This window comes from Hyperolius riggenbachi, chromosome 4, assembly GCF_040937935.1.
Source record: "Hyperolius riggenbachi isolate aHypRig1 chromosome 4, aHypRig1.pri, whole genome shotgun sequence".
Classification (NCBI taxonomy): Eukaryota; Metazoa; Chordata; class Amphibia; order Anura; family Hyperoliidae; genus Hyperolius; species Hyperolius riggenbachi.
In genome coordinates this window covers 410,337,951-410,365,042 of record NC_090649.1, presented here as the reverse complement: position 1 = coordinate 410,365,042, position 27,092 = coordinate 410,337,951, and the positions used below count along the sequence as shown (strand labels likewise).

Genomic DNA, 27,092 nt, shown 5'->3' with positions numbered 1-27,092 from the left:
CAAATAGATCAGTAGGGCTGCCAGGTAACTGGTATTGTTTGAAAGGATTCAAATATGGCAGCCTTCCTATCACACTCACCTCGGGTCCACTTTAAGCCTCTAATTGTCTATTTGCACCTACTTCCTGTTTGAGCCTAAACAGGAAGCAGTAGTGACATCATGACCAGTTAGAGGTTCATCTCATGCCCATGATTTCTCTTATGGGCAGTCAACTCAGCTTGAATGTCAGTAACTGATACAAATGTCCCACTTGTGACTTGTGTAAAAGGCAGATGTATCTTAAAGAGGAACTTTAGCCTAAACAAACATACTGTCATTAAGTTACATTAGTTATGTTAATTCAAATAGATAGGTAATATAATATCTTACCCACCCTGTTTAAAAGAACAGGCAAATGTTTGATTTCATGAGGGCAGCCATCTTTTTGGTTGAGAGGAGGTGACAGGGAGCATGACACAGTTCCAACTGTCCTGTGTGCTGATCACCCCTCCCAGTTGCTAGGCAACATGAACAACATAGGAAATCCCATCATGCTTTGCACAGCATCAGGGAAAAAAGCCCGGGCAGTTTTCTTTGATGGGGCAGAGCTTAGCTAAAAATGTAGCTAAAAATGCTTTGGTAAGAAAAACTAAATTCTGATGCTGTGAAACTGTTAAAGAAACACCAAGCCTTTTCAGTTCTGCTGAGTAGATTTTTAGTCCGGAGGTTCACTTTAAGAGTGTCTTTTTACTACATTACTACAGAATCTGTTCACCTGAAGATAAATAATAAAACCCTGAATTTCGGAAAGAACTGGTCTGCAATGTGTTATTGGCACACTAAAAACTGACAACTTTTTTTGTTTTTTTTTTCTAGGTGTAACTTTTCTTCTGTTCTCCTGAGAGCACATCATGGAGCTGTATTCTTCATCCCCGCCTCCTCTGGATATCATCGCAGATGATGATGAGGAAGACGAGTTTGGCGATTTCGGAAGGTTCTCTGATGTCAACAACCCTGGAATCGGTTTTACAGACTTTGACGCAGTCAATTATCCTAAATCCCGAGAGGACTTCATCCCATCCAAACACTTCTTGCCCATACACGATTACACAGATAACTCTGTTAATAACATTGCTAGCCTTACTTCAGTCAAAGCCAGCGAGGGCATCTCAGAGATCAGTACCTCTAAGAAGGGACTTTCGTCTGGGCTTGAATCGGACGCTAACCACGAAACCACCCAGTTCAACGATGCTGCACTGGAAAATAAAGGGAACTCAGGGGAGACCGATATTCATTTGAACTCCAGAATTAACCTTTCTTCAGATGACGATGACGATGCAGATGTGGTATCTAGAAGTCAAAATCAAATAGCAGGCACTTGTAATGGTGAAAAAATACAGAGTCTAGAAAATCTAACCAATGGGTTTACAGTGGTAGATTCTGCTAACCCTCAGGGATTACAAGATGTGGACAGTGTGGGGCATTCAAAGGGATGCAAGTCTCACAGTACAGATTTAAAGTTAGACTTTTCACCACCCAGCCCTGGTGATGATTTTGCAGACTTTGCAACATTCTCAAGTAAAGACACTGTAGACTTGGATGATCCAGAGCCACAAGCACACCTGGGTTTACATGAAGGACATACTCCAAGTATTAAGCATAGCACTAAAATAGACAGATCTGAAGATGAGATAGTCTCTACTCCTACGGAAGTACTTAATGATCCAATCTCTCAAGGCAGAGAGGACTCTCATGATTTAGCACCTGCAGATCTTCCTTTGGAAAGGGATATACTAGCCGTTGACAGTGTTTTACCACCTCATCCTGGGACAGCTGTGCTAGAAACTAGTATACCTGATAGTATGCATTCAACGGATACCAAAAGAACTCCTGGACTTGCACAAACTATGAATGAAAAGGTGTTATGGCAGTGTAATGATGCTATGTCTATAACACCTGATCAGTCATTGAATGCTAAAGAGTTAGCACTCAGTTCCAATGCAGAAATTGAGGATACTACTGCTGGGAGCCTTTCTCAAGATCAGCCAGAGTGTGATAGTTCTTTTGGGGATTTTGATGCTGCTACTGAAGAGTCACCTCCACCTTTGACGGACAATAGTGAGTCAAGCAAGACCTACTTCCACGCACCTTTAGAACTGGTTATGAATGAGGCAGATGATGATTTTTGCGATTTTGACGAAATAAACGGGTCTCTTCATGAAGATTTGACAGCTACTTCAGAAAAGCTATCACTGTCAGATGTTGCTGAAGAACATTCTCCGGAGAAATCCAGTGAAGGAACTGATGAGTTTAGTGACTTTGGTAATTTTGTTACTTTGCAAAAGAAAGAAGATTGGGGCGCTGTCCAAGGCTCAGAGTTTGCGGCGTTCAGTACAGCAGATGATCCTCCACAGCCTCCAGAATGGAATGCATTTGGGGAGGACCAGGGAGAAAGTTCCTCATGGGCAGCCTTTGAAGAGCAGAAGACAGATTGCCAGGCAAAGTCTGATGACTGGCAGTCCTTTAGGACAGATGTGCCCTCCAGCACTGATGACCAAGTCATAAACACCCAAAACATAGACTTGCCTGCATGTCATCAGACAGAATCCAATTTAGTTTGTGAAGATCCTTCATTTGCCTTCCAGGTAACCTATAAGCAGAATTGTTTAATTGTTTAGGGTCTATGGTTAAAAGTATTAGAGACACAGGATCAGGAGAACTGCCAGGCAACTGGGATTGATTAAAAAGAAATAAATATGGCAGCCTCTATATCACTCTCACCTTGTGTTCCCTTTAAGTTCACTGTCAGCTTAACCTCAGTCAGTTTGAGTGCAGTTCCATGTCAGTGAGGATGTTCTAGTTGACCTCAGCTTCCTGTACAGTAGTTTAGATGGGATATAAACTGAAAGCAAACTGAAGTCATAGGCCTATTTGCAATAGTCCTAATAATGATATCCCTGTATCTATCAAAGTTACCAGAGTAATTTACTACTGCCTAGAATGGTGATGGTTATTTCTCTGAAATATAAAACTGTCAGTGAATAATTAAATTTTTTTAGCTATTACTGCATAAGTTGATAATTATTGCGCCTTCTGATTAGTGAATCAGGTAAAAAGGGTTCCAGAAGGATCTTGGTAACATGGTGCCACCATGAGCAGCAATGATAAAAGCCACAGTTAGTGGCATTACAAGGAAATTTAGGCACCCGGATGCACTAGATGAAATAGCCCGATATGCATAGCCGCGGTTTGCATAGTGGGTAGCCCCACCTCCTCCTTGTAATGCCGCTAATTGTGGCTGGGGGGAGCGGGGTTTAAAGAAGTATAAAACCCTGTTCGTTATAAAAAAAAAAACTAATAGGTAATAATTAGTATTGCTTACCTATCCAATTTGAGATCGTTAGTTAGTTAGTTAGTTAGGAGCAAATAGGGGTAAATATTGCTAAAAAAAAACAACAAAAAAACACTTAGCTGAGATTCCCACGTTGACTTCTCCTTTCTGAAGCTGAAGATGATGTCACTTCCGCCTTTACTTTTTTTTTTTCCTAAGTACAGATTGTGTAATTGAGAAGACATGACAAGCTAACATTCCATACTTTGTGTTTCCATTTTTTTCTAGTATTTAGAGAAAATAAACTTTACTGATAACATTGTTCCCTGCCAGCTAAGCTTTTAATGCTCCTTCCTCTGTGCACCACTATTCTCTCTTCAGTACAGTGTAGCTGAGGAACTATGGAGCTCAGCTGAGAAACATGGGCAGTCAGTGCAGACTTTATCTCTCCCCTTCACTCTGATTGTTACTGCACTCATATAGATAGCTCCTCACTGCAGCTGAACAGAGCAGGAGGTAGAGAGCAATGCAAGCTGTGGATGAGATGCACAGTAATCAGAAGTCTCCCTTGAATACACTTAAGGCCCATACACACGTCTGATTTTTGCGAACGACTGGTCGTTTGAACGTCCCGTCGTTCAGTCGTCCGCACCCCAAATCGGGCGTGTGTACAGACTGTCGTTCGCGTGATAAGACTGAGTTTGAGCGATCCGCTCGACGGATCGCTCAAACTCAGTCTTATAACGCGAACGACAGTCTGTACACACGCCCGATTTGGCGTGCGGACGACTGAACGACGGGACGTTCAAACGACCCGTCGTTCGCAAAAATCAGACGTGTGTGTATGGGCCTTAATCTGGCTCCTTCTAATACAAAAAAAATAAATAAATCCCACAATGCCTTGCAACATTGCAGCTTCCTCCACCTTGGATGCGGATCATTAGCAGAGCTGCATGTCATCCAGCTGCTTTCCAAAGGATCTGTATACTTTTCAAAATGATTTGCCTTTTGAATAATACATTTTCTGGGGAGCAAATATTTTTTTCAATATTTTATTAAGTGGCTTTGATACCACTTTAAGGGTTAGGAACCACCAGGGGGGTGCAGTTAAAAGTTAGGCACCACCGGGGGGGTTAAGGGTTAGGCATTAGTAGAGGGTAGGTTAAGGGCTAGGCTTTAATAGAGGGTGGGTTAAGGGTTAGGAACCACTAGGGGGGGAGCGGTTAAAAGTTAGGCACCACCATGGGGTTTAAAGGACATCTGAGGTGAAAATAATCTGAAGAGAAAAACAATTGTATCTGTCCTCCTTTTCCTAAAAATGACTTTCTTTAGATATTCCACAGTTTTATTTCATATTTAAATCTAGTTTTTACTGTTTCATTGTCTCTACTCAATGGCCCCTTCATTGAAATATGAGAGAGCTCAAATCTATGAATTATTGACACTTTTATCTAATTTCTGCTCTCAGAAGCCATTTACTGTCAGGAAAGTGTTTTATGGCTGTAATTACTTATCAGTGAGGGTTATGCTAAAGTCTTGACCCGGTCCCGAACCGGACAGAAACTGTCACTTGCATACCTAATGTTTAATTCTTTCGGGCAGAGCAGGAAAAAAAGGAACACAGTGTAGTTATTTGTATGCTTGGCACTGTACATACACATGTCTATCTCATCATGTCACATGTCACCTCGATTGTCCTTTAAGGGTTAGACATCAGTAGAGGGAGGGAGGGTACTGTGTGAGAGTAGGGTTAGGTTAGGTCTTAGTAAAATATTGGTAAAGATAAACATTTTTTTTACTCTCTGGAGCAGAGGGGAAATGTTGTTGTTGTTGTTGTTGTTGTTGTTGTTGTTATTTTTATTATTATTATTGTTATTATTATTATTTATATAGCAACAACATCTTCCGTAGCGCTGTACATAGTACAAACAAATAATGGGAAACAAATATACATAAGAGATACAAGACACTGTACAGTCATGACTCATGACATTGAATAGAATAAATACAAATACATACCTAGTTGAGGTGTAGTTGGTACATGTGCATATATTAAAAAACACTAGGAGGAGGTCCCTGCCCTCGCGAGCTTACAATCTAGAGGGTAGTGGGGAGGAAACAGGGAAGGAAACACAGGGGTTAGTGGGTGAGCCAGTGTGCCTTCAGTGCTGCCTATAGCAAATTATAGGCTTGTCTGAACAGGTGTGTTTTCAGAGTACGTTTGAAGGTTTCCAGACTCGTGGCATGACGAACCGGCTGAGGGAGAGAGTTCCAATTGAAAGGGATAGCCGTGAGAAGTCTTGGATGCGAGAGTGAGAGGAGATGACTAGGCTGGAGGACAAAAGGGTCTCCTGTGAGGAACGGAGAGTCCGGTTGGGAAGGTATCTGGAGATTAAAGAGGAAATGTATGGAGGTAATAGCTTGTGTAGAGCTTTGTATGCAAGCGTGAGAAGTTTAAACTGGATCCTTTGGGCAACTGGTAACCAATGGAGGGATTGGCAGAGAGGGGCTGCCTCAGAGGATCTAGAAGAGAGGTGGGTGAGATGGGCAGCGGAGTTTAGTAGGGATTGGAGAGGTGCCAGTCTGCTTTTTGGTAGACCACAGAGTAGGGTGTGAAATGTTGACTGTCCATCCACATTCCAATAGCTGGCCTTAGACCACCCTAGTAACTATGGTAACCCCTAAATTCCTGTGCTCCTTTCATCAGTCAAATGCTAACATTCGATGTACTGAGAGCTTGTTGCCATAAACAGCCACGTTATGCCGGAGGAAGCAATCTCTGCTTAGGCATCCACAAAATCACCTGCGAAGTGTTCTGGATGGTTTTGTATTTTCCTCATTTAATCTCCCTTAATTTGTAAGAGTATCATGAACTTATGAAGAATATAAGGGAAGATGCCGAGAGCCCAGTATAGTGTAGTATGTACTAGGCCTGAACGATAAATCGTTTTTGAATCGAAATCGCGATCACGGAAATGACGATTCCGTGATCGCCATAGCGGCGATTTTTATCCCCCTCTCCTGTCAGCATTCCCCGCTAACGCTCGGTGCAGCAGCGGTTTGGGGCGGCTCAGAGCCAGTACTTTCAGTCGCCGTGACGGAAGCAGCTCAGTCTCTCCTACAACTTCCGCCTACTAGTGTGCAGCCAATCAGCAGTACGGATGGCAAACTCCGCCCACGGGCTCTCACACTAGCGGCGGCTGTCTCCTCTTAGTACCTTAACATCACTGGTCCCCAGCCCCCGGCCCACTATTGAGCCACAGGACAAGTTGCACCAGGCCACAGCTACATCCCCTGCCTCTTCACTGCAGTGTGCAGCCGCGGCTATAATGTAATTTAAACTTCGTCCGGAAAGCCTCCAGTCTCGCCCCCTCCATCACAGCTCCTGCATCAGCCGCGTCATGTGCACGTCCCGCCCCATCCTCTCTTTTCAGCTTGTCAATCATGGACAGAACACCCCCTCCATTGCTGCTCATTCCATCGGCTGTAGCTTGCCAATTATGCACGGCCCGCCCCCTCCATCTTCATCAGCTTGTCGCTAGTGTGCACGGCCATGTATGTGGCCATGCAATTTGGAATTGTACAGTCCTGCCCCCTCCCTCAAAATAGCCAATCACAGGCAGCGGGACTTTTTAGGAACCATGGGGGGGAATGTAATTACAAGATGTCCACAGATTACAGCAAGCAGGTAAACCTTTCTCATTACTTTGTGCAATATTTTGTTAGTTTATTCCTCCTGATTGTACTTGCAACCATTGCTGAGGGAGGTTTAAGGTGGCCATACATCTGCAGATTAAGCAGACAATCGACCATCTAATTCGATAATTAATATTGAATTGGATGACAATCGGCGCTGGCAAAGACATGCTTGATCAACAATGCAACTCACCCTCCCTTTTCCTAGTGATGTACATTGTGAATTTAGTGCTGAATCTTGATTTAAAGAAAATCGTGAATCGAATCGAAATCGCAATTTCTGACAGAAATCGTGCGATTCAATCTTTTCCTAAAATCGTTCAGGCCTAGTATGTACTGTAAATTGGGTATGGAAGGTAAGTATAGGAAGCTTATACTCACAAACAAGGGTTACCGTCCAGGTAACCACTATGAAGGCAGGTGAGGAGATTAGACCTGTCCCCACTCAGGATTAAGAAGTCGCTCTCTGTAGATCGGGAAAATGGAAGAATTCCCCTCCACCAGGGGTGGAAACAACTGCAAAAGTAGTACAGAGACGCCAACAGGGTAAAAACAGACACAAAAAATTGCTGGTTTAAGCAAAAATCAGTTTATTTACATACTCCGAACAAGGTGCAACGCGTTTCGCGGGCATATCCTCAGGCAATAAATAGGAGCATATCACCAATGCGGTCCGGTACATAGCCTGGCGCCAGGCTATGCTCCTATTTATTGCCTGAGGAAGTGGGATATACCCGTGAAACGCGTTGCACCTTGTTCGGAGTATGTAAATAAACTGATTTTTGCTTAAACCAGCAATTTTTTGTGTCTGTTTTGGAGGGGTAAGTCCACCGCTACCTACTTCATTTTATCTATTTTAAAGAAATATTGTTTTTACCCTGTTGGCGCCTCTGTACTACATTTATGGACTTATGAAGTGAGGTTAGACAGAAATAATGTTGGAAGGCAATATTTGAACAGTTTAGCCTTCTCTCTTCTTGTCTCAGTAGTCACATGTCCCTTGTCTGCTTGGCCTGATTGGCTCCTGAATTACAATCATTTGTCTGCTACTGATGCACAGAAGGAAAGGCAGCGCTTCTACAACTCAGGAAAGATCCTCCCGGGCCTGGGCTCCAATAATTGAACAGAATTGCTGCCCAAGTAATTTTAATTTCCACGGATGCTTTCCCGGCAGACTGGCCTGTAACTCTTTTATATCGTTACAGCGGCTTCATTTTTTTTAGGAGATCTTAACAAAGAAAAAATGCTAGTTTGGTAAATTTTGTTGCTTAAATAATATTTCATGGATGAGTTCATTGCTATCAGTAAATGATGAAATGTTTACTATATAGAGCAGAGATGACTCCTCTGTCACGTTATCCCGGTGACGAGTATCCTAGTACAGCGATGGGCAGAGCATGCAGTCTTTCCGTTTACATTCTGCTGCTTGGTTAAGGTTTGCCAGTTCATGCAGATTTCACAGCGTGACATGTTAGCTGTCAGAATTGGCAAAACAATGCAGCAGAATTGTTTGTGTCCCTCTGTATGATTACTGAGCTGAAGTCATCTGCGTAACTGAAAATACTGTGCCTTCCTTTTAGTTTCAAATCGCTTATTGAAGTTTTTTCAATAGAGAAATATACAAGCAGTGTTTTGTCCCAAATGGACCATCATAACAATATCTTAAAACAGATAATCATTTATTCAAACATATCCTGAAAGAATGAGTAATAATCACTATAAAAGAAGTAACTCAAATTGGGTAACCATCTTATGGAAGTTAAATCAGTCAATGATAATCGCACATAAATGTTAGGAAACGTTTTTTTTTTATGCTGCAAGGCAGAGGGATAAGTGAACAAGAACGTAGGCCCACGAGATCAGTGGCTGATAGCCATGGTTGCCATGTCTTGGGGAAGACCTCCAGTATGTTATTGGCTATTGCCAACAGGCGCTCAGAAATTAAAATACCAGTGAGAATGATATCAGTGAGATCAATGGAGAGGGTAAGCTGCAACCACTCTAGCTATATGCGATTTTGCTGCTTTGGAAATGTGTTGAGCTAGCCTGTGTTGGGGAAATTTCCATCCCAGTGGTTTATCACCCAACAGCAATAGTAAGGGGTCAGGAGACAGAGCTTTACCTAGGGCTGTACCAATGAGGGAGGTTACTTTGGTCCAATATTGCTTGATTACAGGATAAAACCACCATGTGGCTGTTGTGCTGCCAGACGACAACCTCTAAAACACAGACTTGATTTGGTGGAGTCAAATGCATGGAGCCTTGCTGGAGTGTAATTAGTGCGGCGTAGTACCATATAATTACTTTCTATGTGGGAAAAATAGCTGCTTCCTTTAGCCATGGTTAGGCAGCATTTGAACCATCCTGGTATAGAGAGCGTGAGGCCTAAATCCTCCTCCCAATCACACATAGCTTGAAATTTAGTCGGTACTAGCTGCTGGGAAATGACAGAGTAAAGGTAAGAGATAGGTGCACCGTCTAAAGGTCTCAAAGCAAACCATGCTTCATAGGGGGTCCTCGGGCATGCCTTCCTTTTATCACCTTTATTATAAATTATACTTCAGAATGAATGGATCCTGGATTGCCACCTATCACTGTTGTAGTCTCACTCCTTGTGCTGTTACACTTGTGCTGTCACTCCTTGTGCTGTTGCCCAGCAAGCTCATGGTGAACCAGAACTCCTAGAAGTGTGAGGGGGCTAAAAAGGACCAAAAGGCCCTCTTACTAAAAAGCTTTGCAAAACATGGGGAGTGTGAGCAGGTATTTGGCATGTATGTTTTGGCTGTGGCCGCACATGGGCAGTGTGAGCAGGTATTTGGCATGAGAGTTTTGCTTGTGGGCAGTGTGAGCAGGTATTTGGCATGTATGTTTTGGCTGTGGCCACACATGGGCAGTGTGAGCAGGTATTTGGCATGTATGTTTTGGCTGTGGCCACATATGGGCAGTGTGAGCAGGTATTTGGCATGAGTGTTTTGCCTGTGGCCACATATGGGCAGTGTGAGCAGGTATTTGGCATGAGAGTTTTGCTTGTGACCACATGTGGGCAGTGTGAGCAGGTATTTGGCATGTGTATTTTGGCTGTGGCCACACATGGGCAGTGTGAGCACCTGCAATGGCAATGGCATGAGTGTTTTGATTGTGGCCAAACATGAGGAGTGCGAGCAGGTATTTGGCATGAGTGTTATGGCTGTGCGAGACTACTAATTTCGGAGCAGAGCTGCGACGATGATTTGGGCACTATCAGAGGCCATAATAAGAATTATGGCTATAGCAGCACTCAGTGACTAATAGTAGTAATAGTATAGTATGAACGCCACCCCAGACTTTCAGCAGGCACAGGGTGAGCTGTCTTTCGGCTTCACCCAGCAACCAAGATTTGGCCGTGAGAAATGTAAATGTACGGGTTGGCTGTGGCCGCATGTGGGCAGTGTGAGCAGGTACTTGGCACGAGTGTTTTGGCTGTTGCTGCACATTGTCTATGTGAGCAGGGATTTGGCATGTTCTGGCTTCAGCAGCACATGGAAAGTCTGAGCAAGAATTTATTATTATTATTATTATTATAGTATTCTAATATTTTGCAATTATGCAGAGCTGACATCTTCCACATCAGTTTACAAAGTGTATATATATGGTATTGTCACTAACTGTCCCTCAGAGAAGCTCACAATCTAATCCTTACCATATTCATATGTCCATCATAGTCTAGGGCCAGTTATATAGGGTCAGGAAATGAAAAGCTGTGTCTCAGTTGATTTTGATGTAGTCGTGTCTGATATCTGATGAAAATAATGATGGTCATTAACCTTTTGCCGACCGTGTCACGCCGATGGGTGTAAAGTCCTGGGGCTCTGTTTTGAATGAGATCGCGCGCACGCTGCGCGCATCTCATTTTCGGAGGGCGGAGCTCCGCCCCCTCTTCAGTCTCCGAGCGACTGTTAAACGGCGTAATCGCCGTCTAATTACCCGTACAGCGCTGCGATCAGCAGCATCGCTGTACTGGGGACAGCCGTGTGACACGGATGTCCCCTCCTGAGCCACAGAGGTGATCGGCTGTCATAGGCTGAAGCCTATGACAGCTGATCACAGGGATTGGCCAGCAGGGGGAGGGAGGGGGGTATACAACAGGGGGGGGGGGGGGGGGGAAAACACACCTTTTTTATAAAAAAAAAACCCAAATAAACAAACACAAATAAACAAACAAACACTGGGGGGGCGATCAGACCCCACCAACAGAGAGCTCTGTTGGTGGGGAGAAAAGGGGTGAGGAATCACTTGTGTGCTGTGTTTTGCGGTCCTGCAGCTTGGCCAATAAAGCTGCAGTGGCCAATTTATTGAAAATGTGCCTGGTCTTTAGGGGAGTTTAACACAGCAGTCCTCAAGAGGTTAATCGATACACCCCCAACTATAACAGTGGAACATTTATAGTGCAGACCAGATTATAAAGGTAAGGAATAGAATAGAACTAGATTGATGCCAAACATGCCAGTCTGTAGCCATGTGTAATGACTCCTTTTCTCCTGTACTGCAGCATTCATTATTGGGACGTCTTGAGCGAGTCATCCAGTCCTCTTTTCCCATTCCTTCTGTTGCTGATATGGAAGAAACCATCTCTCCTTTAGATCTTCTGCTATGCACAGAGCACCAGGAGGAAGCATCCACATCCAAATCCAGTAGAAGGTATGTGCAGTGCATAGAACAGAACATGGGCTCATCCTATATCTATTTTATAGCCCCAGATCAGACACAAGTGTTATTGCTAGATCTATGGAGGCACACAGCTGTAGATCCTGTCTGTGTAGGAGCTCTTTATTAGGTGTTCTCAAATACAGTATATTTGTTATATAATACCTGGTGAGAAGCCCAGGCATTGGCCACTTTCTGCACCACTGTCTGTGCTATAGGCTGCAATCCTTTCAGACAGATGGAGGCTGTGCCAGCCCCATTCCAGTCTGCACAGTGTGTGTGATGCAACTTTGATAACAGGAGCAGCCACACCCCCAAAGACTGAAATCTGACAGCAGCTTCTGGTCATTTGATCAAAATTTCAAGACTGGATTTGCAGCTGCAGAAATCTCTTTTCACATATCAGGTAACATTTGAACACTGATTATTAAACTACTATATAGTATGTGCCTGGAGATGAGCTTTAAAAACTAAATCCAATCATTTATAATTTGAAAAACAGACTATTTCTGCCACTGTTGCAGACAGAAATTGAAGCTTTGGGGTTGCCAGAGTTTGCTGACAGTCATTAGATTTGTGCAGGTGCTAAAAATGAGTTATAGACCGTTCTCACTTGGGCGATTTAGAAGGGGATTCCCGCTAATCACCAAAGCGCTAGCGCAGTATATTAACCTTATGGCAGTGATCTAACTGCTGCGATTGCCGCCCATGGCGGATGTTTCACGATTAGCTGCAATCGCAAAACATGTTACCGGCAGCACCCCCATACTCTATACAATGTACAGCAAAGTGCTGATTGCGATCGCTCTGAATTGCGAGGAATGTACAATGATGTTACTGCGCTAATTGTGGTAACATCCCCTGCACAAAACCGCTTTGTGTTTTTAAGTGTGAATGAGCCCTAAGGCTTCCTTCCACAAGCTGCTGACAGAGCTTTTTCCATCCACTGGCCGGGCACTTGCTAGTGCTCGACATGAGCGGCAGACAGGCACCCCACACCCATGGAGTTGTATCTGAGTATGCTGGTTGCCATGCTCAGACATGACAAAAGTTTTTTTTTTTTTTTTTTTTTTTTTTTTTTTGCCGCTGGGCAACATCCCTGTGTGTCAACATGTGCAGTGTTGCCAAAGGCTGCCATCGGGTTGCATGTAATTGCAGGCGAATAGCGCTTGTGGCCAGCAGCCAGGGCAACTGAACTGCTTGACAATGAGCAGTTCAGCCCTCCTTGGAAAAAAGGGTTAATGCTGGGAACACACAATGGAATTTCTGATCCGATCGATGGGAATTGGATGATTATTTCTGACCTTTCTGTTTGATGAAGGGATCGATTTTGCAGAGTTATGATTGGAAAAGCGATCCGTTAATCAACCGGAAGCAGTTTGGACTTGTACACAGGATACAACTTCCCATCAGAGTACCCGTCGACCGGACAGAAAGTTGCATCGTGTGTTCCTAGCATAACAAAGGCTGTGGCTTTGTACAGAGAATTAGTTTTCAGCAAGGTGGGAGAGTCTGGGCAGGCTCACGGCAACGAAGAGAGACAGCAAGAGTATTATTGACAAGTGTGCAGAAAGGAAGATTTCTGCTTACTGGCAGTTTGGGAATTTCAACACACGCTGCTGCTGGGCACCTGCCTTCTATGTATGGCCTTTGTGAATCCTGTCTCTTCTTCCCTTGTTCTAACATCTTGCCCTGTCAGTCATTATTCGGCCTAGGAACATCACAGCAGGGCAGTGTGGAATCTGACACACATATAGTAGCTAAATATCTGAGAAGCTTCTTGCTACATCCCATCATGGTGAGCAGCAGCAAGGTTACATTTTGCCAGGTGCCAGCACTGCATTGTGGAGCGGGCGGCCGGATGCCTGTACCCAGACTGGTGTAAGAAGGAAATGGCATACTACACATGCCATATGAAGGCAGCAGTACATGCCAGCAGCTTGTGGTGTGTTCTCTGTACTATCAAGTTGTTGATATCCCATGATGGTAAACATAATACTGTGAAAGCAGCAGGTATGGAAATCATGCTGACGTGTGGATAGATTATTATGCAAGGATTATTTTCAAGCAAACCAAGAATTACAACCCTATTCCCCCCCCCCCCCCCAAAAAGAAGGAAAGAAAAATCATTAATTGCAAAAACAATTCATTTGATTCAGTCCAGTTCATTATTTTTGTTGTCCTTCCATTCTGTAAAATACCAGCTAAAGCTAATAATTCTTCATTGGTTGGTCTAAAATATTACCCCAAACACCAATTCAGCCACCATGCTGCTGTTAGAGGTAGGGGTGCGTGTGTTTGTTGCATGCGTGCGCGCGTGTGTGTGTGTGGGGGGTGGAGTCTAGACAGCAGGAAGCTAGCGCTGGTGTGGGAAGAAGGTGGGCTGCCTGTTCAGAGAGGCAGGGTGCCCATTGAACGCTACAATTTACCACCTGATTGACCATGCAACAATTATATCGGCCATTGTTGGTGGTATGGGTTGACAAACAATCATTTTGCCATTCTTTTCGTTGATCCATTTTTCATATCGATTGTGGTTTTCTTCCCGTTTGTGTGCCCAAACAGTAGTTTCCACATTGATTTATGGGCACCGTTACAGTATAATTTTGCATAGATGCAGTTGTTTTATGAGCCCTCACTGGTCTTAACTGCTCTATCTAGGAGTCTGGACTTGCATTTGCTTTTGTGGCTGACAGCAGGAGAGTGACAGAGATTGCTGCTGAGACATGTAGAAATGCTCCATAAACTGATTACTGTGTAGCTGTTACAGGGAGTGGTCTGTCCATTGCACATGCTGCTTGTAATGCCTTTGTTCATCTCGTTATATTTAGAATGCTGCTGGGACTTTAGTATGGGAAGAATCATGCAGCAGAGAGGGCCGCGTGGTTCTCACTGATGTACAGGACACCACAGAGTAGAAGTGATATTGACATGTTTATACGGTGAAATCTACAGCTGCACAATCTGTGGGAAGTTGTTAATGTGTTCTTTCTCTTCAGCTTGCACACTGTAGTGCTGGACATATGGAACGAGGTTCAGGATATCCACGATGCCTATGGACTGAAGTACCAGTGGGGAGGTTCACATAGCAACAAAAAGCTCCTGTGCTCCCTTGGAATCGACACAAGGAACATAGTACGTTGTTCTGCTGATGCTATTGTCTGTCTCTGAAAAGCGGCTCTATAAAGACACTGCAGGAAAGCTGCTCGAGTGAACCTGCTAACTAGCCATTTCTGGGCAGACGTCATGTGCTAGCAAGCACCGTCTTGGGTGACTGATCTCTAACTTTTTATCCATTTCAATGCCAGGGAACACTGAGCTCGTGGAAAGCACTTAATGTGGACCTGAACTCTTGCACAGGACAGAAGGAAAACCTAGAGAAATGCACCCTGTATAGAGAGTTTAGCCTGTTTAATTCCCCCTCATTTGTGTCTAATCACAAGTAGAAATTTGATCTCACATGATCACATGACTGCCACAGCAGAGATGGCAGATAAGCTCATTTGAAAGCACAGGAGGTTAACAATAAGTCTGCTTCCATGAATCAGGAAGTAGAAACCGGCCAGATTTTTTTTTAGGATTTCTATCAGCTGTAACAAAGAAATGCTTTTTGTTTAAAGGTTATTATGCTGTTGCGTACATTTTAGAGCAGAGAGGACGTTCTACGTTCAGGTCCGCTTTAAGTGTCAGTGCTGCACGGTGCTCTTTTTATTATGCTGGAAATACTAAAAAACATTTTTTTAACAACTACAATTGAAACCGTAAACTAATTTATTTTCTTATGCTTGTGTCCGTTTACACATTGTCTACCTTTTAAGGAAAACTGAAGTGAGAGAGATATGGAGGCTGCCATTTTTATTTCCTTTTAAAGGGACCAGCTGCACTGCTGAGGCATAAAATACCTCCAGTCTGTACTGTTTGTCAGTTGCTACAGCAGCCAGCAGTGCCTTCCTCTTCTGCCAGGTGTGCGAAGTGAATAGAGGGAGGGACAATGACTGCTTTCTCAGGCAGACATCTTCTAGAACTGTATTAAGGTGCCCAAACATCTAGCAAAGTATGGGCAGATCGACCAAGAGATGGATCTCTCCCTGATCAAATCTGATTATAGAGATATCTGTTGGCTGCCCACACACCATTATTTGATTCTCCAAATCAATACAGCGCTCACCACTCCTTCTAATAACTCATCCAGTATGCAGTTAACTGCCAAAGAGCAAAACCAGTCAGTTCTCCTCAAAAAGAAGTAAAACGATCACAGCAGCGCTTCTGATATTCCTTCCTGTGCAGAAGCGCTGCTGTGATCGTTTTACTTAATTATTTGATTCTCGATTGATGTCAGCATGAAATCTCTTGGGAGTAGGCCTTGTGACGCCATATTCCACCGATGTCACCCCCCCCCCCCCCCCCAAACGTTCATTTGCCTCCCAGTGCAGTGCATTAAAATCTCTTACCTGTCCGGCTGGCACAAGCCCAGCTGCTGTAATTCTGTGTTTTTGTCCCACGTGTGCCGATACCGTATGCGGCAGCCACGTGTGACCAGAATATGTGGGGAAAGGAGCAGCTGGACATTTGTGGCAGTCGGGCAGGGAGATTTCAACTGTGGCACTGACATGTGTAAAAACATGACCGATCCAATAACCCTTCTCCATGAAATCCAGCACTAAAGAAAAAAGTTTTCAGTACTTTTTTCTCCCCCCAAGTCTGATGCTGTAATTGTATATCTATTTCTTTCATGTAGATATCCAAATCCTGATTAGGCCTTATATGTTGGCTGCTTTTTGTAGAATGCATTGACTTGTGTATTGTATGGCTGTATTGTTCTATGTAGTCTAATTGCAGCTTGTTTTTCATAGCTTTATACAGGTAACAAGAAGCAGCCTGTCATCGTTCCTATGTATGCAGCTGGTCTGGTAAGCAAAGTTTTTCCTCTTCACCAGTATTAAATAGCATTGTTTCTGTTACCTGGAGTAGGAAGTGGGGTGAGGTGAATAGAATGTATATAAGTTGTAGTACATCTGAGTACAGTGCAGTGTAACATGCCTGCGTGCATCAGCCACACTGCAATACTGAACTCCACTCGGTCCAGCCAGTCTTCCTGGCACTTCCTGATAGTGAAGGTATATGCGTAGCCCCTCCTACATCACTCCATAGCCTCTACCCTAATGTAATGGCCAAAGCATGGTCATCCAAGTTACACTTAAAGGACAACCGAGGTGTGACATGAGATTGTCATGTGTATGTACAGTGCCAAGCACACAAATAACTAGGCTGTGATCCTTTTTTCCTTTTTCTACCTGAAAGAGTTAAACATCAGGTATGCAAGTGACAGTTTCTGTCTGGGTCATAACCGGGTTGGACTGGGTCAGACTATAGCATAACCCTAACTGATGAGTAATTACAGCCATAAAATACTTTCCTGTCAGTAAATGGTCTCTGAGAGCAGGAAAGAGATAAAAGGGGTCAATAATTCATAGATTTGAGCTCTGGCATACTTCAGTGATGGTGTCATTGAGCAGAGACAATGAAACAGTAAAAACTAGATTTAAATATAAAATAAAACTGTGGCATATATATATATATATATATATATATATATATATATATATATATATATATATATATATATATATATATATATATATATATATATATATATATATATATTAAAAAAAAATCATTTTTAGGAGGAGGAGGATGGATACAATTGTTTTTCTCATCACTTTATTTTCACCTCGAATGTCCTTTTTATCCACAAATTTAACTTTACTTTTATATAAGTAAAAAACCATGCTGTTCCATTTAAAAGGGATTTATTACTTTTAAAATTAAAGTGTACCTGACATGACATATGACGTGATGAGATAGACATGTGGTATATATAGTGGCAAGCATATAGACACCTATGCTGCGTTCCTTTTCTTTTTTTCCCTGCCTGAAAGAGTTAATATTTGGCTATGCAACTGACAGTTTTTCTGACATTTTTAGCTGTAGGAGGAAGACCGATCCAATTAATTATCTCATTCGTTTATTTTTACCATGAGTTCACTTTAACCTCTTTAGCGGTAATGGAAATCTGCAGCTCAGAGCGGTAATCTATCTAGCGGTATGAGTTGTAGGGTCTAAAAGCTTGAGGAAAATATTGCACCACTTTTACACAATAAAATCTGGAAATAATCATACTGCCAGGGAGGTTTTGAAAATGTGCTTTAATGGAATGACTCTGACAAACAGAGTACTCAACAGTACTCGAACCCACCAGAACCCTACAGTATCCCTTTAAAATACTTCCTTATAAAATATACATTTCTACTAGTGTAAAATGAGCTATAGATTACTTTTTTTCCTGTGTTGTCATCTATTGCAGTAGTAGGTAGTAAAAAGCTGACAGATTTTGCACTAGACCATCTTTTCATGGGAGATTCTGAAAGAGTAGAGTATTACATTTATTCTTTATAAAAATACTCATTGGACAGCTTACCTACTCACTGCACACTATTTGACAGTTGGACTGAACAACTGGCATTCAGTAAGTGCCTTTGCAATTAAAGAAATAACTGAGGAGATGTCCTAGTCCAGAAACTGTCAGATTTCACTACATACTGCAGAAGTACCCACTAACGGTACAATTAGCAGAACGATCGTTCATTTCTGATCATTATTTTTTTCATTCGGAAACAATTGTTCGGGACAACTAATGGGCAAATTTCTCCTAACCAATCCAATCGTATTACAGAAATTAATCCAATTTTCAATCTATTCCCATCAATCTGATCAGACTGGTTTGGAGATTTTTGTTCGTTAGTGGTCCCGAACAATTGTTTCCAAATGATCATCGGAAATGATTGTTCTGCAAATTGTCTCCTTACTGGCCACCTTAAATGACAGGAATGTAGAAAAAAAAAGTAATTTAGGATGCATTTTTGTTTTACTCTGGGGAAAAATGTACATTTATATGTATGTATTTTAAATTTCTGTGCAGCCTTACCACCCCTTTTGCAGTGCTCAGACTTACGGACAACCTGTGGTTATGAAATAAAATAAATAAGAAATTTGGCTCCGTGGAAACAAGTCAATGAAAATAATTTTCTAAAAGACCTTGTTTTTTTAGAAAATCCATTAAAAGTAAATACATTTTTGCTGTGGTACGCTGAGGGAACAGGGGTGGGCAGAGGTGACACAGAGGGGGAAACTTGAGGCATGGGGCTATGGAGAAGGTATTGGGGACTGAGATGGCACAGTGTTTCAACTTATGGACAGATTTAGTTTAAGAATGAACCTACACTCCCCATCTCGTTTGTTATACGGGGACTACCTATACAGAATGCTTCCACAGTGATCTAGTCTGCTTCCTGGTACAAGAAGCTATTCTCCATGTGGGAACTTAGTCACACCCCTGCCTTGCTGGGACCATGTCCCATATAGCCACACCCCCACCTACCAACACTTGAGTCCAAGAGTATGATCAGGTAGGTGGGTGGGTGGGGTATGATTTTATGGGACATGTCTGCACTCCCACCCAGCCCATGTGATAACCCAGCTAATGCTTCAGTGCAGAGCTTAAGTTAGGTGAGTGGATGGGGTTTTTGCTTTAGTCGCTGTGTGTACTCAATACCACAAGCACTGGCAGCAGCAAGACTTTTCTTAAGCTTCCTAAAGACATTTTTTTTTTTTTTTAAACCAGCATTGTACAAAAGACCTTAAGCACTCCACTGATGGCTTGTTGGCATATATGTTTAGGGACGCCTATAAAAAATGGGAGGGGGGAAATGGGGCTTTAAGTCTGTAACAGTTGGAAAACTTAGTATACGTTTTTCTCTGACTTAAAGGAATACCGTAGGGGGAAAAAGAGTTGAACTTACCCGGGGCTTCTAATGGTCCCCCGCTGACGTCCTTTGCCCGCGCAGCCACTCGCCGATGCTCCTGCCCCACCTCCGGTTCACTTCTGCAATTTACGTTGGAAAACCACTGCGCCTGCGTGGCTGCGCCCTCGCTCCCGCTGATGTCACCAGGAGTGTATTGCGCATGCTCAGTATGGACTGTTCCTGCACAGTACACTCCTGGTGATGTCAGCGGGAGCGAGGACACGGCCGTGCAGGCTAGGTGGTTTTCCGACTTTCAAGTCGGAAATTCTAGAAGTGAACTGCAGGCAGGGACCGGAGCATCAGTGAGTGGCTGCGCGGGCACAGGACGTCTGTGGGGGACCATTAGAAGCCCCGGTAAGTTCAACTTTTTTCTTTTTTTCCCTGCCCCCCCTGCATTAGTCTTTTAAATTGGAATCCTAGTGTCTGATATATTGTGTATTTGTAATTTGTAAAGTGGTGATGCCTCAATGTCTAAATGTTTACCAGCTAATGCTTTTCAGTTGAATGTGCTGGCTCGTAATTTGCATCAAGTGTGTTTCTTTTTTTTGTTACTGTACATGCCTTTGTCCTCACCAGGTCACTGGGAGAAGTAACCTTTGTTAGTTTATGCCAGTAATTGCCTGTTCGGTGATGTTTTGTTCATCCATATATCTAATCATTGGTCTGTGTGTATGTGTGCTTAGGGTATGCTGGAACCAACCAAGGAGCCCCTGAAGCCTTTATCTGCTGCAGAGAAAATCGCCTCCATAGGGCAGTCTTCTCACCTTCCTCCGGATGACATTTCCTCTTCCGATCAGTTCCAGGTACCCAGCCTATCTTCTGTATCTATACAGGAGTGTACACTCTAATGCTGGCATTCCTGTACTCTCAATTTTAGAAAATCGACACAGGCCTCATCAGTCAAAACAGTTCTAATGTACAGTGCGTTGGATTCACAATTCAATGTCCCTCCGTGACCAGGATAATAGTATAAACACCACCACCAATAAATAAGATCAAGGCTTACCAGCCTGAAACAACTGATGGTATAAGGTTGTTTTGTGACCCACAGTGTGGAAAAGGTCAAAGGTGCTTTGGGTAGGAGACGGGCAGCACCTTTGACCTCTTCCCTGCTGTGGGTTAACTTGCAGACTGGCATTTCTGATGTTGGGGTACCCAACTCTTGGGCTCCATATGTTTCATTTTCTTTTATCGATGTCCACGATGTACTACACATGGCCGGAGCTGGAGGAGAATGGCAACCATGCCATTCTCCTCCAGCTCCGGCCATGTGCGGTTCCCGTGTTTGAAAATTAGATGAGTGGTTATACCTGGCTTCATGTTGTCCAGATGTTTAGTAAGAACATGTGTTAACTATACAGATTTGTCTCTATTTGTGGAGGTGTGATGAAGGGTCTATCCCGAAACAGGTCAACATTGTTGCCTCAATGTGTACAACTGCACTAATCTTGATGTTAACAACTGATGCATTTTTGCCATTCTCTTGACGGATACTTTTTATAAATATTTTTGCACAAGTGTTGTCTTTAATAAAAAATCTTTTGTATTTTTTTGCATATAAATTCTTCAAGTTTCTTCAGTTTTTTGCTATATCTATCTATCTATCTATCTATCTATCTATCTATCTATCTATCTATCTATCTATCTATCTATCTATCCTTTTACTAGTATAATGGAGACTATCTCTGCTCATAAAAGCCACCTTATAATGTTGTCTGTTTTAGGCTGGTAAGCCTTGATCTTATTTATTGGTGGTGGTGTTCACGCTGTATCCTGGTCACAGAGGGACATTGTATTTGTGGACCCAACGCGCCCAGTACGTTAGAACTGCCGTGACTGAAGAGACCTGCACTGATCTTTTAATATTTAGTTATTCTGGACTAACACTGTCTACTCTTACTAGCAGTCTCATTTTTGAATTACCGGGTGCTTATTATTTTATTTGTTCATTTTATTTTATTATTTTATTTGTTCATTTTACATGTTTTGTTCCTGTATGCTGCATTATGACCTTAGCACATTGTATTGCTTTTAGCTGCAGTGCTGTCGCTTAGGGTGCACTCATGTAGGGCACTAATTAAGTCCCCCCCCCTTCTTATATATAATCGCTTTTAGGTTTTTATTGCCTAATAAACCCTTTGTCACTCGAGTTGTTGCCAAAGGTCACAAAGCTGAATAGGGATTCGTCGGCAGGGACACAGACCGCAATAACAAGCTGACAGCGATTCTAAACCTTCCTGATTTTATTCAGAGCTGAAAAGGCAAGTTTGGGGTTTCATTGGACTAAAGTAATAATAAAACAGTAGATCTGTGATATGTGGTCTGCTGACAGCAGCTGTAGGTTATGGACGTAAGTCTGACGTTGCCTTACAAAGATGGGAACTTTTTAAAATATATAGTATTTCCCTACCTGTATACGATTTCCCTTTCTATGTGTAATGATGCTGTGGTTCCCAATAGGCAGCGCATGAAAAACAGACAGACATTCATAAAAACAGCCAATTTGTACAGTCTTCCTAGCATACACTATTATTCACCCTCCCCCTCCACCATCCGCTTCCTAATATTCTATTTAGCCTTCAGCTATTAGTACATGCTTATTAAATAAAAGTGGTCTATATTGGTCACAGGAAGTGTATCTGCATCAGTCTTACTGGCTTATTAGTTTATCCTGCTTTCAATTGTCATTTTTTTTAAACCATGGATTGAAAATAAAACTGGGTATATAAGGACAGAGGTGAAACTTTCACCTTTTTCTTTCAGTGCCACCTGCTGGTGGCATCTGGTAGTGCGTGCAACCATAAAACTCGATATAGCACAAAGTAATCTATAACTTTGCAAGGGATTAGATATACTGGATATATTCACAAACCTATGTAATTGCTGCATTATATAGACTAGAATATGTATAGTGCTGCTCATAATTCGTACACCTGGCAAACTTTGACTTAAAGTTACTTTTATTCAACCAGCAAGTAATTTTTTGATGGGAAATGACATAGGTGTCTCCCAAAAATAAGACGACCATATGCAAGAGGCATTATTGTGGGAATAAAAATTCTCAGCTTTTATTTACATTTGAGCAAAAAGTGCCCAGTCCAAAATTGTTCACACCCTTCTCAATAATCAACAGAAAAGCCTTTATTGGCTATTACAGCAATCAAATACTTCCTATAATTGCAGACTAGCTTTTTGCATGTCTCCACAGGTATTTTTGCCCATTCATCTTTAGCAACGAGCTCCAAATCTTTCAGGTTGAAGGGTCTTCTTGCCATCATCCTAATCTTTAGCTCCCTCCACATATTCTCAATTGAATTCAAGTCAGAACTCTGTACACCTCCAAAGCATTAGGTTCCCACCACCATGTTTGACAGTGGGGATGGTTTTCTTTGGGTTGAAGGCTTCTCCTTTTTTGCGCCAAATGAAGGAAACATCATTGTGACCAAACAATTACATTTTTGTTTCATCTAACCATAGCACAGAAGACCAGAAATCTTCTTCTTTGTCCAGATGAGCATTTGCAAAGGCTAAGCGAGCTTTTGTGTGCCTTATCTGGAAAAGTGTCGTCCTCCACGGTCTGCATCCGTGGAACCCAGCAGTGTGCAGTGTCCATTGGATTCACTGCCTTGAGACATTACCACCAGCAGAGCCCAGATTCACCAGGATCACCTTGGTGGTGATCCTTGGATTCTTTTTCACCCCTTTCACTATGCTCCTGGCCAGCACAGGTATCACTTTTGGCTTCCGACCACGTCCTCTGAGATTTTCCACAGTGTGGAACATCTTGTATTTTTAAATAATACTTTGCACTGTAACCACTGGAGCTTAAAAACATTTAGAAATGGCCTTGTAGCCCTTTCCTGACTTGTGAGCAGCCACAATGCACAGCTGCAGGTCCTCACTGAGCTCCTTTGTCTTAGCCATGATTGTCCACAAACAAAACTGCAGAGAGCTGCTGTTTTTCTCCTGTTGAGTTGATTAAACAGCTTAGAACAGCTTGGACTATTTGGAATGGTATAGAACTTTAGATTTTCCCACAAACTGTGACAGTTTGTGAAGAGTATGAATAATTTTGGACTGGATACTTTAAAAGCTGAGAAATGTTTTTTCCTTAACCACTTAAAGGGAACCAGAGACGAACAGTATTAAATAAATGAAATAGCTTTTATACATACCTGAGGCTTCCTCCTGCCCCATAAGCCTGGATCGCTCCCATGCTGCCGTTCTCCGCTGCCTCTATCGCCGCTACCGGATCCCATCACTTCCGGCGGACGCGGCCAATTGTACGCAAGAGCAGGGACTCACTCCATATCCTTACGCGTGCACCTGCGTAGTATGGAGGCGCATGCATAAGGATATGGAGGAGTCCCTGCTCTTGCTTACAATTGGCCGCGTCCGCCGGCAGTGACGCACTGCGCTTGCGTCGACTGGCCGAAAGTACGGGACCCAGTACCGGCCCACAGAGGCAGCGGAGGACGGCGGCGTGGGAGCAAGCCTGGCTTATGGGGCTGGAGGGAAGCCCCAGGTATGTATAACATATTTTTTCCAACGTCTCTGGTTCTCTTTAAGCCCTCAGTCGTTTTCACTTTATGCATCCGAGCAATGTTCACCTCCCATTTATTAGCCTATAACTTTATCACTACTTATCACAATGAACTGATCTAAATCTTGCTTTTTCTGTCACCAATTAGGCTTTCTTTGGGTGGTACATTTTGTTAAGAGCAATTTAACAGTAAGAATAAGAAAAAAAATGAAAAAAATCATTATTTCTCAGTTTTCGGCCATTATAGTTTTAAAATAATACATGCCTCCATAATTAAAACCCACGTATTGTATTTGCCCATTTGTCCCAGTTATTACACCGTTTAAATTATGTCACAATGTATGGCGACAATATTTTATTTGGAAATAAAAGTGCATTTTTTCCGTTTTGCATCCATCACTATTTACAAGCTTATAATAATAATAAAAAAAAAAAAATAGAAATATTTCATCTTTACATAGATATTTAAAACTTTAGACCCTTAGGTAAATATTTGCATTTTTTTTTGTAATTTGTTTTTTATTTTTTATTGTTAAACATTTTATGTGGGTATTTTTGGGAGGGTGGGATGTAAACAGTAATTTTTTTTTTTATGCAAATATGTGTTGATTTTTATTTTTTTTACATTTAGATGTAGTTTTACTTTTGAGTTTTACATGACGTCACTCTAAGCGTAACATGTACGCTTAGAGGGACGTAGGAGGCAAAAAAAAGCAAGGCTTCCAAGAGAAGCTGTCGCTGTTTCTGCGGGGGAGAGGAATCAGTGATCAGGCACCATGGCCCGATTCATTGATTCCTGGGCTAACGATCCGCGTCCGGGAGCGCGCGTGTACGTGCGCGATCGGCCGTGAGAGCGCACATGTCCTCCTTGACGTAGGTCTACGTCCAAGAGGACTGTATTGCACTGATCATGTGATGGACTGTATTGCACTGCTCATGTGATGGACTGTATTGCACTGTAGGACTGTACTGCACTGCTCATGGGATGAACTGTATTGCACTATTCATGTGGACTGCATCGCACTTTTGAGGCGATAGACTGTATTGCTCATGTGACAGACTGCACTGCGCATGTGATAGACTGTTTTGCACTGCCCCAGAATGCCATGCTCCTTCACCCCCCGCTGGTGTCCCACCACCCCTCGCACCAGCAGCCGCGGCTCACCCAGGCCGCCCCCCGCCACATGCACCACTTACACCAGGGAACAGCTTCTAGGATGGGAACCACCGGGCCCCCCTCCCCCTGAAGCCGGGCTCCTGACCACTCTAATCTGGGACCACATACGACAGGTCCTGGACCCTGCCCTGAGACTCCGGCTAGGCCAGCGGAGGAGAGGATGCCGCGCTGGTGCCCGCGTGAGGCTAGAGAGGAAGGGCCTACGCTCAGCCATCCCCTCAGTCCTCCTGGCAAATGCCCAATCCCTCCCAAACAAACTGGATGAACTGCGCCTCCTCTGCGACAGGAGGGACCTCGTCAGTAACACCCCGGCCCTCTGCCTCACAGAAACATGGCTGCATGAGGACATCCCCGAGAGCGCCCACCTTCTCCCGGGCTTCAGCATCATACGAGCAGATCATGACCCTGTCCTCTCAGGGAAAAAGAGAGGGGGCGGCGTCTGCTTCTACATCAGCTCCTCATGGTGCCCCCCTCCAACGATACTCGCTAGGAAGTGCTCTCCAGACCTGGAACTACTGCTAATCAATTGTAGGCCGCCATACTCACCAAGGGAGTTTTCCTCCTATGTCCTTGCTGGAGTGTATATCCCTCCCAATGCAGACATCAAATCTGCCCTTCTCGTCCTAAGCGAGACCATCTCACAGTGGGAGACATCCCTCCCGGATTCACTGTTCATCATCGCGGGTGACTTCAACAAGGCCAATCTGCGTCAGGAGATGCCGCGCTATCACCAGCATGTAACCTGCCCCACCAGGGGCCCGAACACCCTGGACCACTGCTACACGGCACTGAAGGATGCATACAAAGCAGTCCCCCGAGCAGCTCTGGGCTCGTCGGACCACTGTCTCATCCACCTTATCCCAACCTACAGGAGACGCCTGGAATCAGCTAAACCGACCAAGTCCACCAAGGTCTGGTCGAACGAGGCAAAACTGAAACTACAAGCCTGCTTTGAATGCACCGATTGGAAGGCCCTGGAAGCGCCAAACTTGGATGAATGGGCAGATAACGTTGCCTCATACATCAGTTTCTGTGAGCACTCTTGTGTACCAGCAAAATCCTTCAAGCTGTACCCGAACAACAAGCCGTGGTTCACCAACAAGCTACGGCAGCTGCGAAGGCGCAAGGAGGCTGTGCACAGGTCCGGCAACCGAGAGAACTATAGAAGGGCAAGAAACGACCTCAATCGGGAGATGAGAGCTGCCAAAAAAGAGTATGCTGAAAGAGTGGAACACAACCTTTGCTCAAACAACTCACGTGCCGTATGGAAGGGGCTGAAGGCCGCCACTAACTACAAGCCCCAACCCCAGCAGGCGACACCCAGCCCGACACTAGCAGAAGAACTCAGCAGATTCTACTGCAGGTTCGAGAACCAGGGAGTACCGGAGGGAATCCCGGCACCGGCTACCCCACCCCTGTGCCTGGCAAACAACAACCTGCCCTCTCCCTCGGTGGTGAGCGAAGCCGAGGTCCTGCGCCTCTTATCAACACTTAATGCCAGGAAAGCCTCCGGCCCCGACGGAGTGTCTCCAGCCTGCCTGAAAACCTGCTGTCGGCAACTTGCTCCCATCCTCTTCGCCATCTTCATCAAGTCCCTGGAGGAAGGCAAGGTCCCCACTTGCTTTAAGAGGTCTATCATCATACCTGTCCCTAAGAAACAAATGGTCACCGATCTCAACAACTTTAGACCCGTAGCCCTGACGTCTGTAATCATGAAAACCATGGAGCGGGCAGTCCTAGCCTACCTCAAGCTCTCCACTTCACCCGTCCTAGACCCCTACCAGTTTGCCTATAGGGAAAACAGGTCCACCGATGATGCGA

At 43.7% G+C, this 27,092-nt stretch overlaps 1 protein-coding gene across 7 annotated transcripts in view; it reads left to right on the top strand.

The window, feature by feature from the left end:
* The window catches only part of AFTPH (aftiphilin), a 91,309-nt gene that overhangs the window by 44,812 nt on the left and 19,405 nt on the right, over positions 1-27,092 (top strand). For all 7 annotated transcript variants that reach the window (XM_068232330.1, XM_068232333.1, XM_068232335.1 and 4 more), the window contains 5 exons: positions 856-2,624; positions 11,535-11,683; positions 14,689-14,824; positions 16,543-16,599; positions 20,235-20,354. In XM_068232330.1, the coding sequence (XP_068088431.1) occupies positions 891-2,624; positions 11,535-11,683; positions 14,689-14,824; positions 16,543-16,599; positions 20,235-20,354 (2,196 nt within the window). In that variant the 5' untranslated portion in view covers positions 856-890. The remainder of the gene's footprint in view (positions 1-855; positions 2,625-11,534; positions 11,684-14,688; positions 14,825-16,542; positions 16,600-20,234; positions 20,355-27,092) is intronic.